This window comes from Antennarius striatus, chromosome 6, assembly GCF_040054535.1.
Source record: "Antennarius striatus isolate MH-2024 chromosome 6, ASM4005453v1, whole genome shotgun sequence".
Lineage (NCBI taxonomy): Eukaryota > Metazoa > Chordata > Actinopteri > Lophiiformes > Antennariidae > Antennarius > Antennarius striatus.
In genome coordinates this window covers 20,654,779-20,674,447 of record NC_090781.1, presented here as the reverse complement: position 1 = coordinate 20,674,447, position 19,669 = coordinate 20,654,779, and the positions used below count along the sequence as shown (strand labels likewise).

Below are 19,669 nucleotides of genomic sequence, written 5' to 3'. Positions count from 1 at the left end.
AAGTGAATATTGCATCATTTAGCCATCCGTATTGCATCACACAGATCATGTACACATATCATTTCACCAATTTCACCTAACCACTTCCATAATGATTATTACTGAATATACAAAATATGGAAAAAAAATGAAAAATGTGATCTGAGTAGCTATGGCTTGTTACCCAGTAGAAATTTCTATTTAACAACATACCAATCGATATTATTTATTGGTCAGATTCCACACATATGCAGAACACCTAAAATACAAGGGGAAGAAGAAGCACTCTCGCCCGCTTTTTACGTAATGCACCTGAATGCATCATGGGGATTGTATCCTACTTTGAAGCTCGCGGGTTGGGCCACACTCCAATGAATTTACACAGACCGACCGACCGAGTGAGAGGAGCCGACGTACGGCCTAAATCTCCACCAAACAGGGCAGCAAACCGGCTCAAAGTGAGAAAATAGAAGTTATGCTTTCGGTGTAGAACCGTCGCTCCTCGGTTCCGCTCCTTCTGCCCATAGAAACCGATGTGGGATAGTAACCGGAGTTGACAAGCCCGCTCCGCTACTGTATCTCCTCTCCCCTCCCTCCCGCTCCGCACGAACCAGGAAATCGTCGAGGTGTGCTCTCTTTATACCGCTACTGCCTACCCCGTTTGCGGGTGTAGATGTGCGTTTTTTTTCCGCCGATTTTCTTGTTTGTTTGTTTTTTTCTTACTTCATTAGTTTTGACTTCTTAAGCGGGACTTTGAAGTGCTGAAATCAGCCGAACCTGCCGACGGGAAGAGGATCCGCACTCTGGCCGAACAATGAGGTGGGTAAAGCGGCTCAAATCCCTTCACCTTCATTGTGTTTCCAGGCTATGTTTTTTGTGTTTTGTTGTAGTTGGTTTGTTCCATCCACGATTTTCACTAACGGCCCCTGTTCAGTCCTATAAAGCTTCTTCTTTTCAATTACTGGTTGTTTAACTACCATAGCAATTGAAATCGCGTTTCCCACTCAAAGAGCTGAAGCGTCTTGGAGTTTGTTTTGTGTCGTGTGGTGAAGTTGTGTTCGACTATCGCGGACACACATGTCACTAGAGAGTGAGTTTTGGTTTGTTAACGACTTCTTAAAATACATGGATTGATTTCAAGTCTTACAGCAAGATCGATCCGGGCCGTTCAAGTATGGCAGCTTTAGAACAAAGTATTCACAAGTTGGGGTTGCTGAGCAGGTCAGATGACTAAACATAGATTTGTATCTGCATGCTGTGTCTTCTTCTTTTTTTTGCTAGTTGAGTAAAAACGTGCATATTCATGAAGGCCTTAAATCAGTTAGCCTTTGTAGCTTTGTAGAGGACATGAAAGGGACTCCTGTGTCTTGCTCAAAGGCACTTCAGCATGTCTCATTGTTCCTCATACTGGCTCCTTCAGCTGCCACCCCGCTCGCTGTCCTTTAAAATCATTTGCCATTTGCATCATGGCCTGCATTCCACAGCCAACATTTACTACCATCCCTCTTCTACTAGTTCTCTCCCTCCAGGTCCACAGAGGTTTGCAACTAGCAACAAAATTGCTGTGTAGAAAAAAAAGAAGCTCATGTCCACAAATTCCACATCCTGTCACAGCCTGTGCAATTGGCAATTACATAGTTTGAAGTCGATGGCTGTCGTTCTCACGTCTTCACATTTAAGCAAGAGAAGCCTTCTGGTTGTTGTAATGTAGAAGGTTCAGATGTGAGTTTAATTCTACACCGGTGGTGCACCCAAATGATCTTTGCGGCTGGTTCTTTATCGCAAACGTTTTACACTGTTCTGTCTGTGACAAAAGAGCTCAGCTCACCACATGGGTTGGTCCCGCGTTTGTGTTTGTTTTTCGCATATTTCTGCACAGCAACTTTCTTTGCAGACGTCACTTCAGCTGCCTGAACTCCTGCACGGTCACAGCAATTCACTGAATGTGACCTAGAAATTGGTCCATTGATTGATCCGATCGCAACTATCGGCAGATGTTCTTTTTGCATTGCTGGCAAAGTGAACGGCCAAAATAAATGAATGAGATAAATTACTTTTGTGCTACAGTTGGATACACTTTTATGCATACCTGTAGCTTGATACTAATTTGTAGGTACACATTTCATAGACACATGCGCATACTCTTTACTGTAATATATGCACAATAAAATGATTACATGCCACATAACAAGATAAGTGACCTGCTTTTTAGATGTATTTCTCACCTGCAATCTGATGCAACTGGACTGCACCAGCAACACACTGTAGACCCGTTTACATATCAGAGCCAATTTCGGCCCACCATTCTGCAGAAATGTGGAAGAAGTGGAATGGGAATCTTAACTGTTTTACGTTGGAAGAGACATTAAATGATCCTACTTGCCATATCTCATTGATCAAATGCTGCAAGTCCATCTCACGTCAGTCCGTAACACCAGAGCAGCCATTGAAAGCAATAGCGGCGGTGTAAAAGCATAATGTGCTGCATTTAATGCACTGTTTGTATTTTGGTAAGAGGGTTCAGTCTGCGGGACTCATTTTAATTTACGTTTCCCAGAATCGCCGGTCTTAGACCTTCAATTTAGATGAGGAAAAATGTCTCAAGAGAAATCTGAACGTGTTAAGAATGGTAAAATCTCAGTTTGAGCTGCAGCAGAGGAATCCTCTCCTTAGACAGAAGTGGAATGTAATTGATTTCACTTAGTGTCTCCAGTCGGTTGATGGGTGACGTCTGTCTTGGCTGTTTTTTCCTGCTCTTGCTGGCCATCCATTGTGGCCGGTTCACATCATGTCACCTTGGATAATAGGTAGATACTGGAATGCAGTTCCACTCATGTTCGTTTGTCTCTGTGGAATGTGAATGTTGACACAGAAGTGCTGTCGGTTGGTCAAAAGTTCAACCGTTTGACCCAGTTTGAGAGAATGGTTCACCTTACCCCTCCTGGCATTCCTCCGTTCACATCCTAACTAGATGCTCTTCAATGGAAAGGGATGCATCTTCGTATTTATTTTTATATTTTGAACTTCCCTCTCCATTTTCCTTCTACATTATTGTCACGGTCAATGACGGCTGTGTTTTAGAGCACTGGATCAGCATTTATCCTTGTGTTCCGTTGGCACAGGAAGTGCATCCATCTGCATAAATGATTCGCTGTTGTTATCAGAGGTGATTCCTGTCTCCCAACATGATTCACTGACGGCTTCTCTGTGACTAAAAAGGCTAAGTTTGTCTGATGCCAGCAGTGTGGCTGCCTCAGCCTTAAGGTGACGCATGCAACGTGAGCCATACACACCAACAAGTGTAACTCATCTGATTAACACACACCGTTTGCAATCAGACAAGTTCCCTGAGCTCTGTGTCGAAGCTCCACATATCTAGAAGCGATGCTAAACTGGACTGCTCTGCTTTTCTCTTGACACTCTTAACAAGACTGTATTATTGATCAGCCTTAAAAGCTTGGGAATGGCCTGTCTGCTGTCTCCTTTATGTCTTGATTTTTTTTTTCTCTGAATTTTCCAAAAGGAAGGAAAGTAGCTCTATCTATCAGAAGACGGAGACAGAAGCTGTTTAAGGCCTTTAGCATTACTGTTAAGTATTACCATTTAAGGACAAGTCAGTATAGCTACCTGATGTTGGCCCCGGTGTTGTGTAACGTTCACTTGTGTGTCTGGTGTGTCTGGACACTGATTTGTCATGTCTGCACTTGTTCTTTGATTTCTTTGCATATTCATTATTTCAGGCTATGACTTCATGAAGCTTCTAATAGGAAGCTTCACTCCATTCTCTAAGCTAAAGCATTAACACAAACCCTACACAAAGGAACTGTAATCTGCTGCTAGATGCGATCTATAAGAAGTTACCACTTCTCCATACACCTGCTCAAAAAATGTAAATGTCACTTTCTATCTGACAGAGACACTTTTCATTTAACTTCAGCTGAACTCTCTCTGCATGCAAACCAAGGTGTGCACAGATTCCGAGTTCAACAGGTGACACTCATACACCTACATCAGACAGGATGCATGATAACACTTAGCTTTGAGCTATGGCTCAGAGGCCACAGTGAAGATTTGATCTTAAAAGGCATAATGAACCCTGATGTTGGGCCTGGTGTAGATTTGGATCGTACTCTAGCTGTATGGAGTCCATTAGCATTTCTTTTTGGATATTTCCCCATGTTCCTCAGCTCATATTGGAACGCTCCAGTGATGTTTTTTTGTGAGGCTGCAGAAATATTTTGTGCCCTAAGAAACTTCACCTGACTTTCCTTTCGGCGTGGTTGTGAGTAGTTCATGAAACTGATGCTGATAATTTATGGATAATTCTACGTAAAATTCCATTGTTGGTAGCACATGGACAAACTTCCCATTTTGTAATTGTCCTTCAGTGTTTTTAACTACCTGAATATGCAGTAGATGTCCTGCATGCATGAAGCGATTGCACATTTTATTGCACATTTTAATGTGAGCATAAGAAGCCCACTGTGCCCCTGCAGCTCTAACCATTTGAGGTAACGGGTGTGCTTGTGGGAATTCCGATGTGTAATGGATTAAGAATAATGGTTTAATTTCATGCATCATAAAGAGTTGATTGTTTATCACCTCCTCTAACGACTGCTCGGTGCGTCGCTGTACAATTGGTGTGACCGAATGTTCACAAAGCCCGTGTGCTTCATCATGCCACGGTCTCATTAATTATTAAAATGCTCTCGCCGTTTGATATTTGTCTTCCACATAATCTAAACACCGCAAACCCCCCTCCCTGAAACTATTCTCCCCCTTTGGTCCTCCCCCTCTTCGTACTCAAACGGGTTCATTATGCCGGCCTGCCTCTTGGATTCAACACTTTTGCTGCAGGAGTTGCTCAACATACAAAACTTGCTATTGTTTAGTCGGTGATCCAGTTTCTTCTGGGATGGCCGATGGTTTCATTTGTTAATCGTGCCTGTAGGCCGTTACGCTCTTTATGTATGGTGCTATTTATTCACCAAACCCTTTTTTAAACGTAACCTTTTGTCCCGACTCTTTATGTTAAGTTGCTGTTGTTGATGAGGAACGAGGATTGTGTTTAAAAAAAAACCCCTCATTGCTTGCAATGAGTATTTACACAGTCTTGTCATGACTGTCTAAATTTTGATAAGTTGTAAATATTAACTCATTTATCAGCCGAAATGACAAACATTCCAACTTCCTCAAATGTGAAGATTTACAGGTTTGTTCTGTAAATTGAATTCCTGAGTCTCTTTGTATATATTGTCAGTTTGCACAGTCTTAAAATGAATTTGGAGTCCTAATTTTGGGGTTGCAGCTGATAAAGATATAATATATTTATTGAATAAATATCTCCTTGGAAACTGACCAGACAAACCTATAAGTTTCAGAAGTGGGTGTTTTTCACCTTGCGTAGGACTGAGATGAGAGGTTTTTCTGGGGGGAGGAATGATTTATTGTTTAGTTCTTGTCTGTTATGAGAAGGTCATCTTCTGTCGTGGCAGCAGCTGTGCCAGAGGCTGGTTGCGGCAGTTGTTAAAGCCTGCTGCAGCAGTTGTTTTGTCTGATAGACGACTTATAACAACTTATGTAGCTTTCTTAATCTTGAAATGTGAGCTTGAACATGAAAACCTCCTCACTATTCTTCTGTAGCGTTGGTGAGGACGCGACACCAGGTAGATTACCAAATAAATCAGAGATTTGGCTGCTAAATTGGTGATTTAAAATCACTTTAAGAAACATCTACAAACTCAGTGGACCTATGGAGTGCATCAGTCCAGCTGATGGAGGGTCTGGGACCGACAGCACGCTAAAACCAAAGCTGCTTGTGGGCTGAGAAGCTGTAATGGTGTATTGTATGATCAGCATTGCTAATAGATGCAGGGATTCGTTGGGTTCAGCATGGGTCCATTGCTTAATGGAGCGTAATGGATGCCAGATAGTATAAGAACTACTGTCTGCTGTCAGCCCTCTGATGCATTCCTATATTTAAGTTCCTCAGTCCATAACTTCATTAATCTGGGATGATGGCGGTTGCTGAAACATAAAAACTGTACTGGATGAAATGGGTTTGGGATGAACGGATGATTTATCAGCATTCAATGAAATTTCCCTACAAGTGCGTTGTAGGGCCTCTAAAGGTGTGTATGTTATAATTGATTTCTGCAATTTGCTTATTTTCAAGAGGTATAGTTGAACGTCAACCATTTTGCTCACATCACATTTGCGAGTGTGGCTGCCCACATCACCCTAAACTTTCTCCAGAATCATAGCGCCTTTGTCCTTTGAAATTCCAGCCAGTTTAAGAAAATACACAGAAATACATATCTGTTGGTTTTGGTTTCTGAAGGGAAGGGTTAGAATCGGAAATGCATCCAGTGTGGCCAAAATGTTGTTACAGATATTAGTGTGTATGCAAGTCCATGCATAGATCTGATTCCACAAAGTTTTTTCGCCCTTAAAATGAGCAGCGGCCCGTCCATGGATCTGCAAATTTACTGTTTTGTCTGTACAACAAACCGGCATCCATACAGGGCAACTGACCTCAAGTTGTTGACATCTGTGTTTGAATGGTTTAAGATCTATACATTCAAGCATCAACGAGAAAGAAAAACAGGAAATTAATTCACGTTCAATTCAACTTGGAGTCGTAGTTTTGAAGACATTTCCTTCTCTGGCACAAAGGAAAGTGTGTACAAGTTAGAGCAGTTAAGAAAGCTGGAGAGAGCTCCACCTCAGTGAATTGTTCCGCTGCCTGCCTCCTTATTGGCCCGAGTCGGGGAGGATGTGCTCCAACCTGTAAAAGGAATTGAGCTTAGTGGGGACAGAGGTGAGATGGTTCCAAATATGGGTATGAGTGTGCCAGTCGTATGACCCCCTCCATCCTCCCCCAGCCCTGACATGGACACAAATGTACCCTACCTACGTCGCCTCCAAAGCAGGAAGAAATTTCCAAAAAAGCCCTCCATCCTTGAAGTGGTCATGCTACAGAACAAAAGCTCCTGGCGACCCGACTTTTCCACGATGAGGAAAAGCGATGCCGGGCAAAGGATGAGTCATGCTTAAAAAATACTGAGGCCTTCCCTTAGTCATGGAATTTCACCCCAAGACTTCATTCAGACAAGATACACAGGAAAATGGCTGAGATAGACGGGATACTTATTCCTGTATGTCTGACTCACGGAGGAGGAAAGCACTAGCCTGCAGCAAATGTGTGTTTGAACTAGCAGCAAGCTAGGACCTGTGTGAGAAGAAGGCATGAAGGAAGAGGGAGTTCACTGAGCAGAGGAAAAAGGCAAAGAAGTCCAAGTATAGCCCCAACTAGAGTATTATTTTATTATCTACTCAGCCTTATAAAACATGTTTATAATTCTGTTTCTTTCATACATGACATCATCCAAGAAAATAAATCTAATATTATACGTTTAGATTCCATCCTGTTTGAAGAATATCAGCCACAACAGAGGAAGTTTCTGCACAAGTCTGGGCGTCGGGTTACATATTAACATTTACAGGGCGGGTAGGCTGTCGTGATTCAACAGGAACTGCACTTTGTTGTTTGAAAGCTTATCTACGTTTGATAGCCACCGAACATGAGAAAAGAGAGGCTTGCTATTGAGGATGGTGAACCGTCAGGCCTCGGTGCAGATTGTTCTTCATCTCCATGGATGTTACAACCTTTGTTCTGTGTGCACTATGAGGCATTCTAATATTAACAAGAATTTTTGAAAAACTTATCCATTTGGGCTTCGCTTTGAAAATGTTCAAGTTTTTCATAATTAAATGATATTAGGTACGAAAATATGTTACCCAAAGCTCCAATTTCACAAGGAGAATTCAGAAGCTTTGAAAAAGTCACTCTTACAGAAGAGGGCTCTTGTGCTCCAACAGTTGAAAATTACACAGTCCACATTTCATCATGGTATGTTACTCCATGTGATACAGGAGCATTCATATGCAGCCGTAAATTATAACGGAAGAAATGTGTAATGTATAATGCATCAATTTATCCTGCAAAGTATTTTGAGGCACTTAGACAGAGGCAGTTTTTTTCACGAAATCATTGCCTGACTATCATCTGTGATATATCTTCTCTTGCGATAAAGGTGAAGGTGGAAGTGGTTTAACTCTCACAAGTTACTAAGGGACTTATTTTCATTTCCGCTCTGGTTTTGGTGTGAGAAAAAGAATACAGTCGTGTGTCGTTCGTAACGAAGCACAGTTTGTTTTGCTGCAACTTGTGTGAAACAATCATGGAACTAGTGCAGAGAGACATTACAATGAGGGGATGTTATTATTTGAATTTACGAGCTTGTTGGTTGTTTTGCGTGAGTCACATCAAATCACACTCCAACAAACAGAAAACATGTACATCATATATGAATGTGAGGAGGCTGTAGTTATGAAAAAAAAAGTGTTTCACTGTCCTGAAGTCGCCTCCTTTTTGTACCATATATAAACTAGAACAGTAGTGTTATGTAATATGTATATCTGCACAAATGTCCGCCGAGAGATATCTCCTGGCAAATCCTGCACTCCATAAAATCATTTGATGCGATGAGAAAGATGAGGTGGAAGTAGGAAGAGCGATGAAGGAGCGTGGAAGGAGAGTCAGGTAAACAGGAGGAGGAGGCTGGAAGATAAAGCCACTGGGCCTGACTGTTCTTGCCAGCACATTTGGAGAAAAGCTCTGCGAACATAGCCTTATACAGACATTTTCAAGAGAGCGTGTGCCCCGGCCGTGCACTGCAGTTTCCTGTTAACCCCTCGCTGTCACAGTATCCACAGAGGGATGAGGAACTTACTCTAGCTAAAAAAAAAAGAAGTCAAGTGAGGACACCTGATTTGGTACTGAAGGTGTTTGTGTGTGTGTGTGTGTGTGTGTGTGTGTGTGTGTGTGTGTGTGAGCAAATTTCAAGTCTTCTTGTGCTGAAATCTTTTTGTTGTATTGAATAAGTCCTTTGATGAAGGTATTTTAAAGAGCAGTGACTCAAACCCATCCCTGGAGCAACGGCCGGTGACCTATTGGTTCTTAATTCAACCCGTTAGCTGAACTCCGTAGCCAGCGTCAGAGCCCTCGCTTGAAGACCACTGGTCGTCATCATGAGGAAGGACAGGAATAGATTGTTTATTCCAGCGCCTGTCATTTTTTTTCCACAAGTCAAACACAAACCAGTCGAACCCCAGCGTGACTCTCCTGCAGCCTGTTATACCCGGCAGACCTGGGTGTCATCGCATGGACGCACGTGATGGCTGGCTGACAGGTGTTGAGTGTGTGTGTGTTGTGTGCGTGTGTGCACGCGCACATGTCACACACACATACACACACACACTTAGAGTGTCAGTGTCCAGAGTTTTATCAATAATGCAGCTGCTCACTCTCGGCCTCACTCCTGAGACCCTCACTTTCTCTGCTATTAAATATGCATCTGTTTCCCAGACCTCTGTCTCTGCCCCCCCCCACCCTGCATGTACACCATCAAAGGGGGCTGCATTACCCACCCAGCCTTCGTGAAGTGACCAATCCGATCCAGTCCTTGGGATGCCGTCCTGTGAGGTGACGGTCCTCTCTCCAGTTTCTGGAGGATGTTCATGCTGCAACTACTCTGGGTTTATAAAACATTAAGTATAGAATGCCACATGATCTAAGGAAGTATTTTCATCATTTGCCATTTTATTTTATCTGGAGAATAACTTTGGGACTTAATAGTCTCAAATTATTGTAATTTTAAAAAAAACGTTATAATGTTGATTTCCCTCTGGCTTCTTCTAATTTGCATATTTTGTTTAGAAGTTAGGAATCCTCCTATCCTCCTTCTAATCTGTCCACACATTGTCTAAGATCAGATCCTTTGTCATCATTCGGGGGGCTGCCTGAAAATATTTGTCATATAATGTTAAAAGTAATGATATAAATACAGACACACAAAACTAACTTAAAAAATAAAGATGACAAGAAAAGTGCTGGACTGAAATAATTTCCTGAACAACACAGGCACAGGAGGATATTTTTAAATTGTACACTTTTGTGTGATTGAAAGAAAATCCATAGCTACTTTAAGTGTCATTAAAGTATAAATCCCTCCCATGTGTTACATTGGTTACAGTTAATCTTTTAAGTGATATTTCTAGGCCTAGAAAATCACTTCCTGGTTGCGAAAAAGATGAGAGTCTGCAATTGTTTGCTCATGACTCCCCTAAGTATGACGGCACAATTTCTAGCTAGCTTGATTAACTTCATTCTTATCTACTTGGAAAGGAAATGTAGGACCTGCTTGATTGTGAGTGTGAATATTGTCCACGCCGTGACTGTGGGTTAATAGGAGGGGCCGGCAGCAGGAAGTGGGCTGTGGCGTTTGGTGCTGTGTCACGGGAAGCAGCAGATTGCACCGCGGGTGTGACAGATGGAGGGAGAGGTGGAAGGGATGGATTAGGGCACTATGGGGAGAACATAGGAGGGGGCAAACGAGGCGAGAAAGGGGGAGGAATAGTAAGATTTTGAATTTACACTCAGTTCTTTGTTCAACTACGTTGTCCCGCTCTGCCCCGTGTAGGGGCTGCGCTTTGTTGTGGTTTAAAAGCACAAATTGATGAATCATTTGTTCACCTTCAGATCACAGCGTTTGTGATGCAAACAATCTCCAAAACTGCTGCCCAGACACGAGTGCGTAACGTTGTAGCGCAACGATGAAGAAGAAGTTAACTTTTATTACTGTAATCCCCCATAGAGGAAATTATTTTTCATGTGTTCCTGCATGAACTCAGGAATCTAGTTGGGGCTATACTTGTCACCGGTCTAAATGGTGTGTTTTCTTCACAATGATTGTGGAAGTCGATGCAGTGCAGGTGGAAGATTTCAGAGCCTCGTCCGTTCATCAGGGCCCGATGCAACTTCCTGTTTTTGTCAGCCTCCATTGTTGTCTCACCTCAGATCTTGTTTGGCATCAAACAAATCTTTTTCTCCTCTTGGATCAGCACTTCACTTTTAAGTATATCGTGTCATTTTGCTTTTACTAAATTTTGTCTTTACTCTATTGGCCCTTTGCATGTGAACACATCTAAAGCTACGCTTTTCTGGTAAAGTCAAAGTGGTTAAACAAAATGGATGTTTTATTATTTAGTCTTTGTTCGTATTGTTTAAGTTAGTGGCCGAAAGATTTCATATCAGCTCATACTTTCAGGCACATTTTTGTGGCGCCCTTGGGGTCATAAAATGTGAGTCTTTGTCTGCAGCTTCCACATTTAGCTCTGAAGATGTATTAATTGCCAAGTATCTTCACCCCATTACCAGAAAAAACAGTGTTATCATAGCTGCAAAGATAAGATCATGCATTTTATCATTGGAATTTGCATTCCTTACAAGAACCTCCGGTTGAATTTTTGTGGCTTTATATTCACTCCCTGTGCACACTTTACAAGGAGGTTTATCATGTACATTGAGGTTTGAATAAGACATTATCTCTGATCTCTCAGATGATCTCCCTAAACTTCAATAAACATGAGATTATTCTTATATTGTTTTAACTGTTTTATATTGTTTTAACTTAAAACATTTTTCTTTTCTCTCTCTTCCAGTGAGTCGAGTATTTGCCAGGCTCGGGCCACTGTGATGATCTACGATGATGGCAACAAGAAGTGGCTGCCGGCAGGCACCGGACCCCAGACCTTCAGCAGAGTCCAGATCTATCACAACCCCAGCAACAATGCCTTCAGGATAGTCGGACGCAAGATGCAGTCAGACCAACAGGTATGTCCACCGACTCAGGGTTTCTTATTTGTCAGTTGTGTGCATGTGTGGTTGTGTTTCCGTGGAGCGATGGTGTGTAATTTTAGCTGTATCATCTATGTTTGAGTGAGCGCCTCTGCCCTCCCAGTATCTGAAGGTGTATGAATAAGCAGGTGTTAGATGAATTGTGTTTGTGTGTATGTCCATATATTCTTATTGTCTGTCTGATAACACACACTCAACAAATCTAGATGACGGTGTGCAAAAGAGTTAAAGACAAGCTTTAAACATTCTGGACTTCTAAATGTTCCCTACAGACGGTTCTTAAAGCGGGTGATGTTTCCTGTGAGATAGTTAGCTACTTCCTGTTCAGGGAGAAGCCTGATACCCTCTAAGGAGCCTACTTGTACATTTTTGTCAGATGAAGAGGTGCATCTTGTTGTAGGAGTTTGCTGGAGGACTTAATGTAGCGTGGATGTGTTTTCTTAGTCTTATTTCCTCTGCTTCCTTTCTTCTGTATTTGGAATAATGTTTTGCTGTTTTCATGCATACCACCCTGATTTCATGACTAAACTGTGTCCTTAATGCTTTTTGCTGGCTCAGACTGTTTGCATTCCTGTTCTGGATGATATAAAAGACCCCTTTTTATTCAGCTTTCTGATATGTCACTCACCACGCTCTCAGTCGACCTCTGATTCTCGCCTCTTAACAGGATTGTTTAGGACCGCCACTGGTTTGCACTGGCGTCTGAACTTGCTTATGCTTTCTGTCCATGTCCCATGCTGTAATGTTCACCCTGACAGGGTCTGTGGAATCCAAAGGCTGTTAAACAAATAGGGAGTTGGTGTGTCAGCACATTTACACTCTATTTTTTGCCCCGTTTCAGAGGCTTCACGCCACCTGCTGGGTGGACTGTAAATCAGGATAATTCAACAAACACAAAACAGGCTGTGTAATTTTACGCCTCACTCAGGCTTGTCGGTTTTTCTGATTTTCTTACTTTTTTCTTGTCCTTTTATTTTCCTTTGATCATTTAAATTTCGGATTTGTAAGAGCAGATGGGCAAAATCTACTAAAGTACTACTCTTTCTCATCACCTCTACTAAAAACAACAGTCCTTGTGATGATCACATGTCCTCACCCTTGCCCCAGGTGGTTATAAACTGTCCGATCTCAAGAGGTCTCAAGTACAACCAGGCCACGCCCAATTTCCACCAGTGGCGGGACGCCCGGCAAGTTTGGGGCCTCAACTTTGGCAGCAAGGAGGATGCTGCTCTTTTTGCCAATGGCATGGCTCATGCTCTGGAAGTCCTCAACTCCATGGCAGATGCAGGTAAGAGAATTCTCACCAGATTCCCTGTTCCACCCATCAGTATTTTCCTCTTCTGATCGATCCTCAATGGAAAATAGCTATCTTTGTATACTGTATACATTTGACCACTGACTGTGGTCCTCCCCAGTGCTGGTAGCTCTCTGTCAAAACTACATGACGGCACCAGTGCCTAATTAGTTGAATTTCTTGCCACCTTATATGTTTGAGACCATCAGCTGTGTTGTTTCGAGGCGGTGTGGCTACAGACATGTTCTATGATTGTAAAAAACAATTTTCTGTCAAGAGCTGCTCAACTAGGAGAAGAGAAACGACATGTTATCTTAAGATTTGAAGGTCAGTCAGTCCGTTAGACTTAATGTTTAGATGCAGTTGCAGAAACCATCAGATGGTATAATGAAACTCCCATGAGGAACGAGTTGGTAGAAAAGAGCGGCTTGAGCATTACCTCATTTCTACTCATTTCCGTTTTCGCTATGGACATCTTCCTTTTTTTAAATTCCGGCCTGATAATCTAACATTACCCATGTGTCGACCTCACAATGTTCCCCAAATCTGAAACCAGCTGCTTGGAAAAAAACAAACTGTACTGTGAACAAAATAAAAACGATGTACTGTAACAGGAAACCAATAACAATCATTAACTACAAAGGCTGAGACTACATGTATTTTATTTTCTGTGTTGTGCTTCTGCAGGCTATGCAACCCTCCCCCGCCCAGTGTCAAATGGACCTTCTCCAGAAGAGCTTGAACAACAACGGAGGTACTTGCAGATATCCCTTGAATTGAAACCCACTTTTACAGTATTTGCCATGTGGTCTTATGACCCATTCGAAAGTCCCGTGATTCAACAAAAATTTGGGGTTACAGGCAGCACTGCGAACCATAGATATTGGGGGGGTTTTTGCAAGCAAGTTGTTCCATCCTTGGAACAAGCTGGCTGTTCTTTGAGGTTCATGTAAGGATTTCATTTCTAACTGTCCTGAGGGTTTAGTTGCATAACAATCAATTCAAACCGCCTTGGCCCTCCATCGCCCCATTGGCATGAGCGTGCACATATGCGCATGTAGAGGATTTGTTGGCATTAGCCAAGAGCTAAACCCTCCGTCAGCCACTGTAGGTTAAAGATTAACTACACAGAAAGGCGGACACCTCTCATGTTAACCCCACCTATATGAAATCTGTCTGTTTCGACAGAGAGAACTGGATGTGGTGACACCGTTTACAGACCAGGCATTAACCTTTTAATCTCATTTAGACCAAAACTAAATATGTGGATCAGTTGGAAAGGTTTTCTCATTTGCAAGTGGGACTGTCAGTCAAACTGCCAACGATCCCATTGGCTGCTAATGTGCTCTGACTTATAGGGAGCCTTAAAACCTTTGAGATCCAGCAGGTGTTTTTAGCTATGATTTACAATAATACTATTAGGTCAAATGAGCATGGATTCACAAAAATCATAACTAATAGCTTTGATGGGTGTTAGGAATAATCCTGGGAATAAGATATGTACCATCGCCATCATCTCCTCCCTCCTTCCTTGGTAGTCTGAATCAGTGTTTCACACTTTGTGCATGAATTTGTTTAGACTCAACCGTGTATGTGTGTGTGTGTATGTGTTGTTCTACATAAAGCTGTTATGAGCAGCAGATGTGTTGGGAGTAGGGAGGGAGCGGTAACAAACCGATGCAGCTTGAATTAGGCCAGCACGTCCAGCTGTGGACTTTACAGTAGCTGGCTAATCAGGAGCTATTAAATCCACCTCATCGTTTTACTGAAGTCACAGAATTGTATAAAAATCCTGGTGTTTTTACATCAGTGCCAGACAATATAATGAGACAGAGGTGCAGAAAAAGAATGGATGTTGCAGAAATAATTGGCAGGACGCATGCTCATTAACGGGACATAGATTAGAGTTGGCATTACCCATCATGCCCCTTGGTGGGTTGCCTAATCATACCATTTAATGAAATATAATAATTTTTTTGGGGTCATTTTTGTTTCCTATTGACCTTCTAATTGGATTTTTGAACATGTTTAGGTGTGGTTGTGGCTGACAGATATAATTGTACGCAGGATGGAGCAGCAGAGGTTGGAGCAGCAGGAACGGGAGCGACAGGAACGGGAGCGACAGGAGAGAGAAAGACAAGAGAGGGAGCGACAGGAAAAAGAAAGACTGGAGAGAGAAAGACAAGCCTCTGCAGGTCAGAAAACACCTGGTCTCGTCCAGGGCAATCTTTTGCATCACCCAGAATTCCTGCTAGCATCTTATCATGTGACCCTGGTACAATTACAAGTCTGAAATTTTTGTGCAGATGTGAATAACTCAAATTTTAACATCTTTTGTGGATGTCCACTCTCCTGCCTCTATTCTTCCAGTTCCGCCAGCTCCACCGGCCCCGCCGGCTCCACCGGCTCCGCCTGCTCCACCTGCTCCGCCAGCTCCACCTGCTCCGCCTGCTCCACCACCGCCTCCTGGATCCTCAGCTCCTCCCCCACCTCCACCGCCTCCACCAGGACCAGCTTCATCCGGAGGACCTCCACCAGCCCCATCCCAGTCCGGAGGAGGAGGAGGTGGAGGTGGCCTCGAGGGACTTGCAGCTGCCCTAGCTGGAGCAAAACTTCGCAAAGTATCCAAAGTGAGTATTTAACAAAATAAGTGTTTTAAACTAGTAGATTTTTACAGTCATTGCAAAATGAAGTATAGAAATGAAAATGTAAGAAATTTTTTCTTCTTGATTATGAAACTAGGATACCTGCATCCATCAGTCTTAAGTCATCGTATCTTCTTCTGTCTGTTCCCTTTGCTATTTGCTGCCCTCAACAGGATGACTCAGCCCCTGCAGGTGCATCAGGCAGAGGCGATGCCAGCCGCAGTAGCAACTCTTCTATTGGTGGAGGGGGAGGTGATCTCATGGGTGAAATGAGTGCCATCTTGGCACGAAGGTGGGTAAAATCAACATTGAAATTGAATTGAATATACTGTACCCACAATAGAGTAAATGAACTGGTTTGCAAACTGCTGTTTACACTCATTTATGTGCTTTCTCCTTCAGTTAATTGTCAGATGGAAAACACAGTGTGTACCCTCTCATGTGTGAAAGACTGAGTTTATTTAAATAACACAGGTAAAAACTTAAAGCAATTTGTCTTTGCATCAGGAGGAAAGCTGCAAACACTGCCGAGAAACCGCCTGTGAAGACACAAGACAATGTAAGGCTATGCAAAATAGGACACATTTATCTTTAGATGTGGTCAGATAAAATAGACAGTGGATGAGAATGAATCACTCTTAACCGAAGGTCACTGTCTTTTCTCTAAAGGATGATTCAGAGCCTCAAGGTCAAAGTGGTAAGAAATGAAAACTTTTAATGTCTACTTTACCTCCTACATTTATTCTTATTTCTATCTTACACAATTCTCTAAAGTGAACAGCTCACAAATTTTGACATTCTTCTTCACAGACACTATAAGAAGACCTTGGGAGAAATCATCTATGGCCAGGTAATCCAAGATTCAGTTATGTAACGCTTCTAACATCAGTAAATGTACACCCCCCCTCCCCAACCATCCAGGTGGCTGGTGTCTGATGTTTGAACTCCAGCTGCAGTCACTATCAGTGTGAATGTGGCTATGTAAGTGTGTGTGAATGTCTTCCATTTCCATTTTAAGAGTAGGGTGTGTGTGTCTCACTAACAGGAATAACTCCATCGCCAAGAACATGGACTCTACTTCCTCTTTGTTCCAAGGTTCAAGGTATACATGCTGTTCCGTTCGCTCATGCCCTTGCTCCCCCCCTCTTTGCTTTTCTTTTCTCTTCAGGTTAGCACTGCATTGCTGCAAACCTACGTACCGGGTTAGCATATTATACTGTTGATGGCAACATCTGATGCATCAAAAAAATGACATGCACCCAAGGGATCTGTGGTTGTACCACTTGTGTGGGAGATGTCTGAAAGCTGTGTAATGAGACGGAGGTCTAACTAAATAATGCTTATATTTATGTCACTTCTGAGAGTTGAGGTGACTTCATTCTCCTGTGGTAAAACTATATTCTGACCCCTTTTTTTTTTTTTTGGTGGGTTGTTTTATCTGGATTCTGCAGTGGTGACGAGGTGGACACTTCTTAACCAGCATCTAAATGTGTGCAAACTGTGTCATAAGTCATTGCAGTTCGGTGCGGGGGCATTTCTGCACCTTCCTCTTCTCTATTCCTTCGTTGCTCTGGTGCTGCGGTGATGTGTTCCATTGACAGTTGGCTTGTTGTTGCAGTCCCATGATGTCTGGCTTTTCAGTAAAACACAAACCTAAAACTTTCATCTGTATTTGCATTTCTCGTAGGGCGAAGCCCGCTGCCAATAGTAACGATGCAAGTGGAGCAGACGAAGCAGATTTAGAGAAAATGAAACAGGTAATTTTTTCTTGGCCAAAAGGGATAAATCTTAGCCTGACATCTTAACTGGCATAAAATGCTGGCTTTGTCAGCTGCTGCTTCTAGCCTCAATATTCAGTGCCATACGTGACAAAGAGGGTTGATTATTTAATCTCACTCCAAGGTTAGAACATTCCGATGCCTTGTGTTGGTTGATTGTTTAGTCTCCTTACAACCTGGGAATAAAGCTCAACAATCAACTTCCTTTCTCCGCAATCAGTGACGCCGTAAAATATAAGAAGTTAATAAAAGACATGTTCTCATCAAGAGAATTTATTAAATTATATACTACTAATGCACAACTATGACTGATTATACATCACTTATTCTGCAGGAGATTCTGGAAGAAGTGAGAAAAGAACTGCAAAAAGTCAAGGAAGAAATTATTGGAGGTGAGATTACTTTGTACTTAAAATTTAGTTTCAGTATACATTATTTGGTTACTTCATACTTTTTCTTCTCCTCACATCTTCACAGCTTTTATTCAGGAGCTGCAAAAGAGAAGCACATAGTTCTGCTGAGTGTTAGGTGAAACCGAGGGATGTGATAAATGGAGGTGGTTAAAGCCCTGTGCCACTTCCACTGTGCCCTCCTATGTAGCCCAGGGATTTCTGTTTTTGTATCTCCTACACATTTCCTCTTTCTCTTTTACACAAGCACATGTCATCTATGCCATGGCTCCATCTCATCTATCCCATCTCTCCTTTGTTCATTCATCCCACTCCCTTTTGTCTTCCACGTGTTCTGTCCATCTGAACCAATTCAGAGCACATAAGTACATCCACAGTTGCTTTTTCAATATGGCATCATGTGCACTCATAACCCTCCTTACTACAGAAAACCTGCCACTTGTGTCTTCCCCCCTCTGCTATCAGATGCTCCATTTACTGATAGAGTATTCTTCAGTATTCAGGGACAACTATTAATCATGTTTTTACTGTAATACCAAGATGCTGGCATGCTGGGATCGGTTTTTGTGCTTCACGGGTGGCAAACAGTTATTCAAGCCCCTTTGGCTCAGGTAAACATCTGCCAGTAGGGTTTTCTCTCAATGGTCATTGGAGTTGGTAAAACTAGAATGATGGATGACAGATCAGAAACCCAGGTGTGCTGACTGCTGCAGCATCTCTCACTTAAATTGACCTTCGGCACCCAGCAATGGCTGTGAATGAAAACGGCCCAACACAAGCCTTCACTGCCAGATAGTGAAGCTGGAGGAAGAGGAGATGAGCAAAGGGAATCTGATGGACAACCGGAGTTCTGTGAAAGGGGGAGTGTGTTGTAGTTTTATGATGTGTGAGAAATTAATTTTCTTTGCATTGCACTTGTTCCAGAGGATGTGTGTCTGTGTGCCACACTGCCTTGACAGACTATTCCCTCTCACTCAAAATGAGATATTTTGTTGGCCAGTGCAGTGGTACTACACTGTGCTTTAAGTAGTTATTTTTCTTTCATTCTAGCTATGTTTTATAACTTTGAAACATGAATATGGCCATGATGAGGTCAAATAATTTGGCCGTGACCAACTGCCTTGAGAATAAATATATAAATATATATATATATGAGAAAAATATATATTTGTTTTGAGGGAAATGTCAAAAAAATAATGAAAAAGGTGTTTCTATTTTAATTGAAATGATGGGTGAATGGGTTTTTTTTTTCCTTTTTTTCCATTGTGTTCTTATAAAATGTTATTTTGGGTTTACTGTTTCTTTTTCTCCTAGTTTAGGCTTTATACACTGAAATATTAAGAAAACAGCTTAGAGACACTGGATTAGGAATGCCTTTATAGTCAAATACAGCTGCTTCTTGAAATGCATTGCTGTCTTGAGTCTTTTTGTCATCAAATTTTATAAACTAGTGATTCATTGCTCAAACTTCAACACTGAAGTCCAAACTGAGTACAGTAGGTTCATTATGGTAGGGTTAAACTGCTGTGACTGTGGACCACAGAGATAATAGTCCTCCCGTTTTCACCAGCCACAGACATGAATGGTTTCTGGTCATCACTTCAGGACAGTATCGCAAAACTGTTTCTATAAACAAACCAATTACTAAAGTGATGCCATTTGCTTTTTTTTTCTTCTTTTTTTTCTCCATGGTCAAATTTTGATAATTTTTTTGATTAGATCTCAAATATTTTGTTAAATATTTTTCAAAGGAAAAAAAACACCAAGGTGGTGCCTTCATTTTATTTTCTGTGGTTACAAAT

The 19,669-nt window shown here is 42.1% G+C and overlaps 1 protein-coding gene across 2 annotated transcripts; it reads left to right on the top strand.

The window, feature by feature from the left end:
• Nucleotides 1-123: 123 nt before the first annotated feature.
• Nucleotides 124-19,276, top strand: vaspb (vasodilator stimulated phosphoprotein b). 2 transcript variants are annotated; one of them, XM_068317906.1, is made up of 14 exons: nt 124-798; nt 11,545-11,716; nt 12,848-13,028; nt 13,722-13,788; nt 15,102-15,229; nt 15,405-15,664; nt 15,853-15,971; nt 16,187-16,238; nt 16,349-16,376; nt 16,490-16,529; nt 16,725-16,781; nt 17,367-17,436; nt 17,792-17,849; nt 17,935-19,276. In XM_068317906.1, exons 1-14 carry the CDS (start codon nt 794-796, stop codon nt 17,967-17,969), a joined length of 1,272 nt encoding a protein of 423 aa, XP_068174007.1. In that variant the 5' UTR covers nt 124-793; the 3' UTR covers nt 17,970-19,276. The 2 variants fall into 2 exon arrangements, with proteins under 2 accessions (XP_068174007.1, XP_068174008.1); XM_068317907.1 differs by lacking the exon at nt 16,725-16,781 and having other exon boundaries at nt 130-798.
• The last annotated feature ends 393 nt before the right edge of the window (nt 19,277-19,669 follow it).

Excerpts from the sequence above, each read along its gene's own strand:
- vaspb (XM_068317906.1), top strand. Across the intron at positions 13,789-15,101 it reads GAGCTTGAACAACAACGGAG|GATGGAGCAGCAGAGGTTGG; the intron begins GTACTTGCAGAT and ends AATTGTACGCAG. Across the intron at positions 16,530-16,724 it reads GAGAAATCATCTATGGCCAG|GAATAACTCCATCGCCAAGA; the intron begins GTAATCCAAGAT and ends TCTCACTAACAG.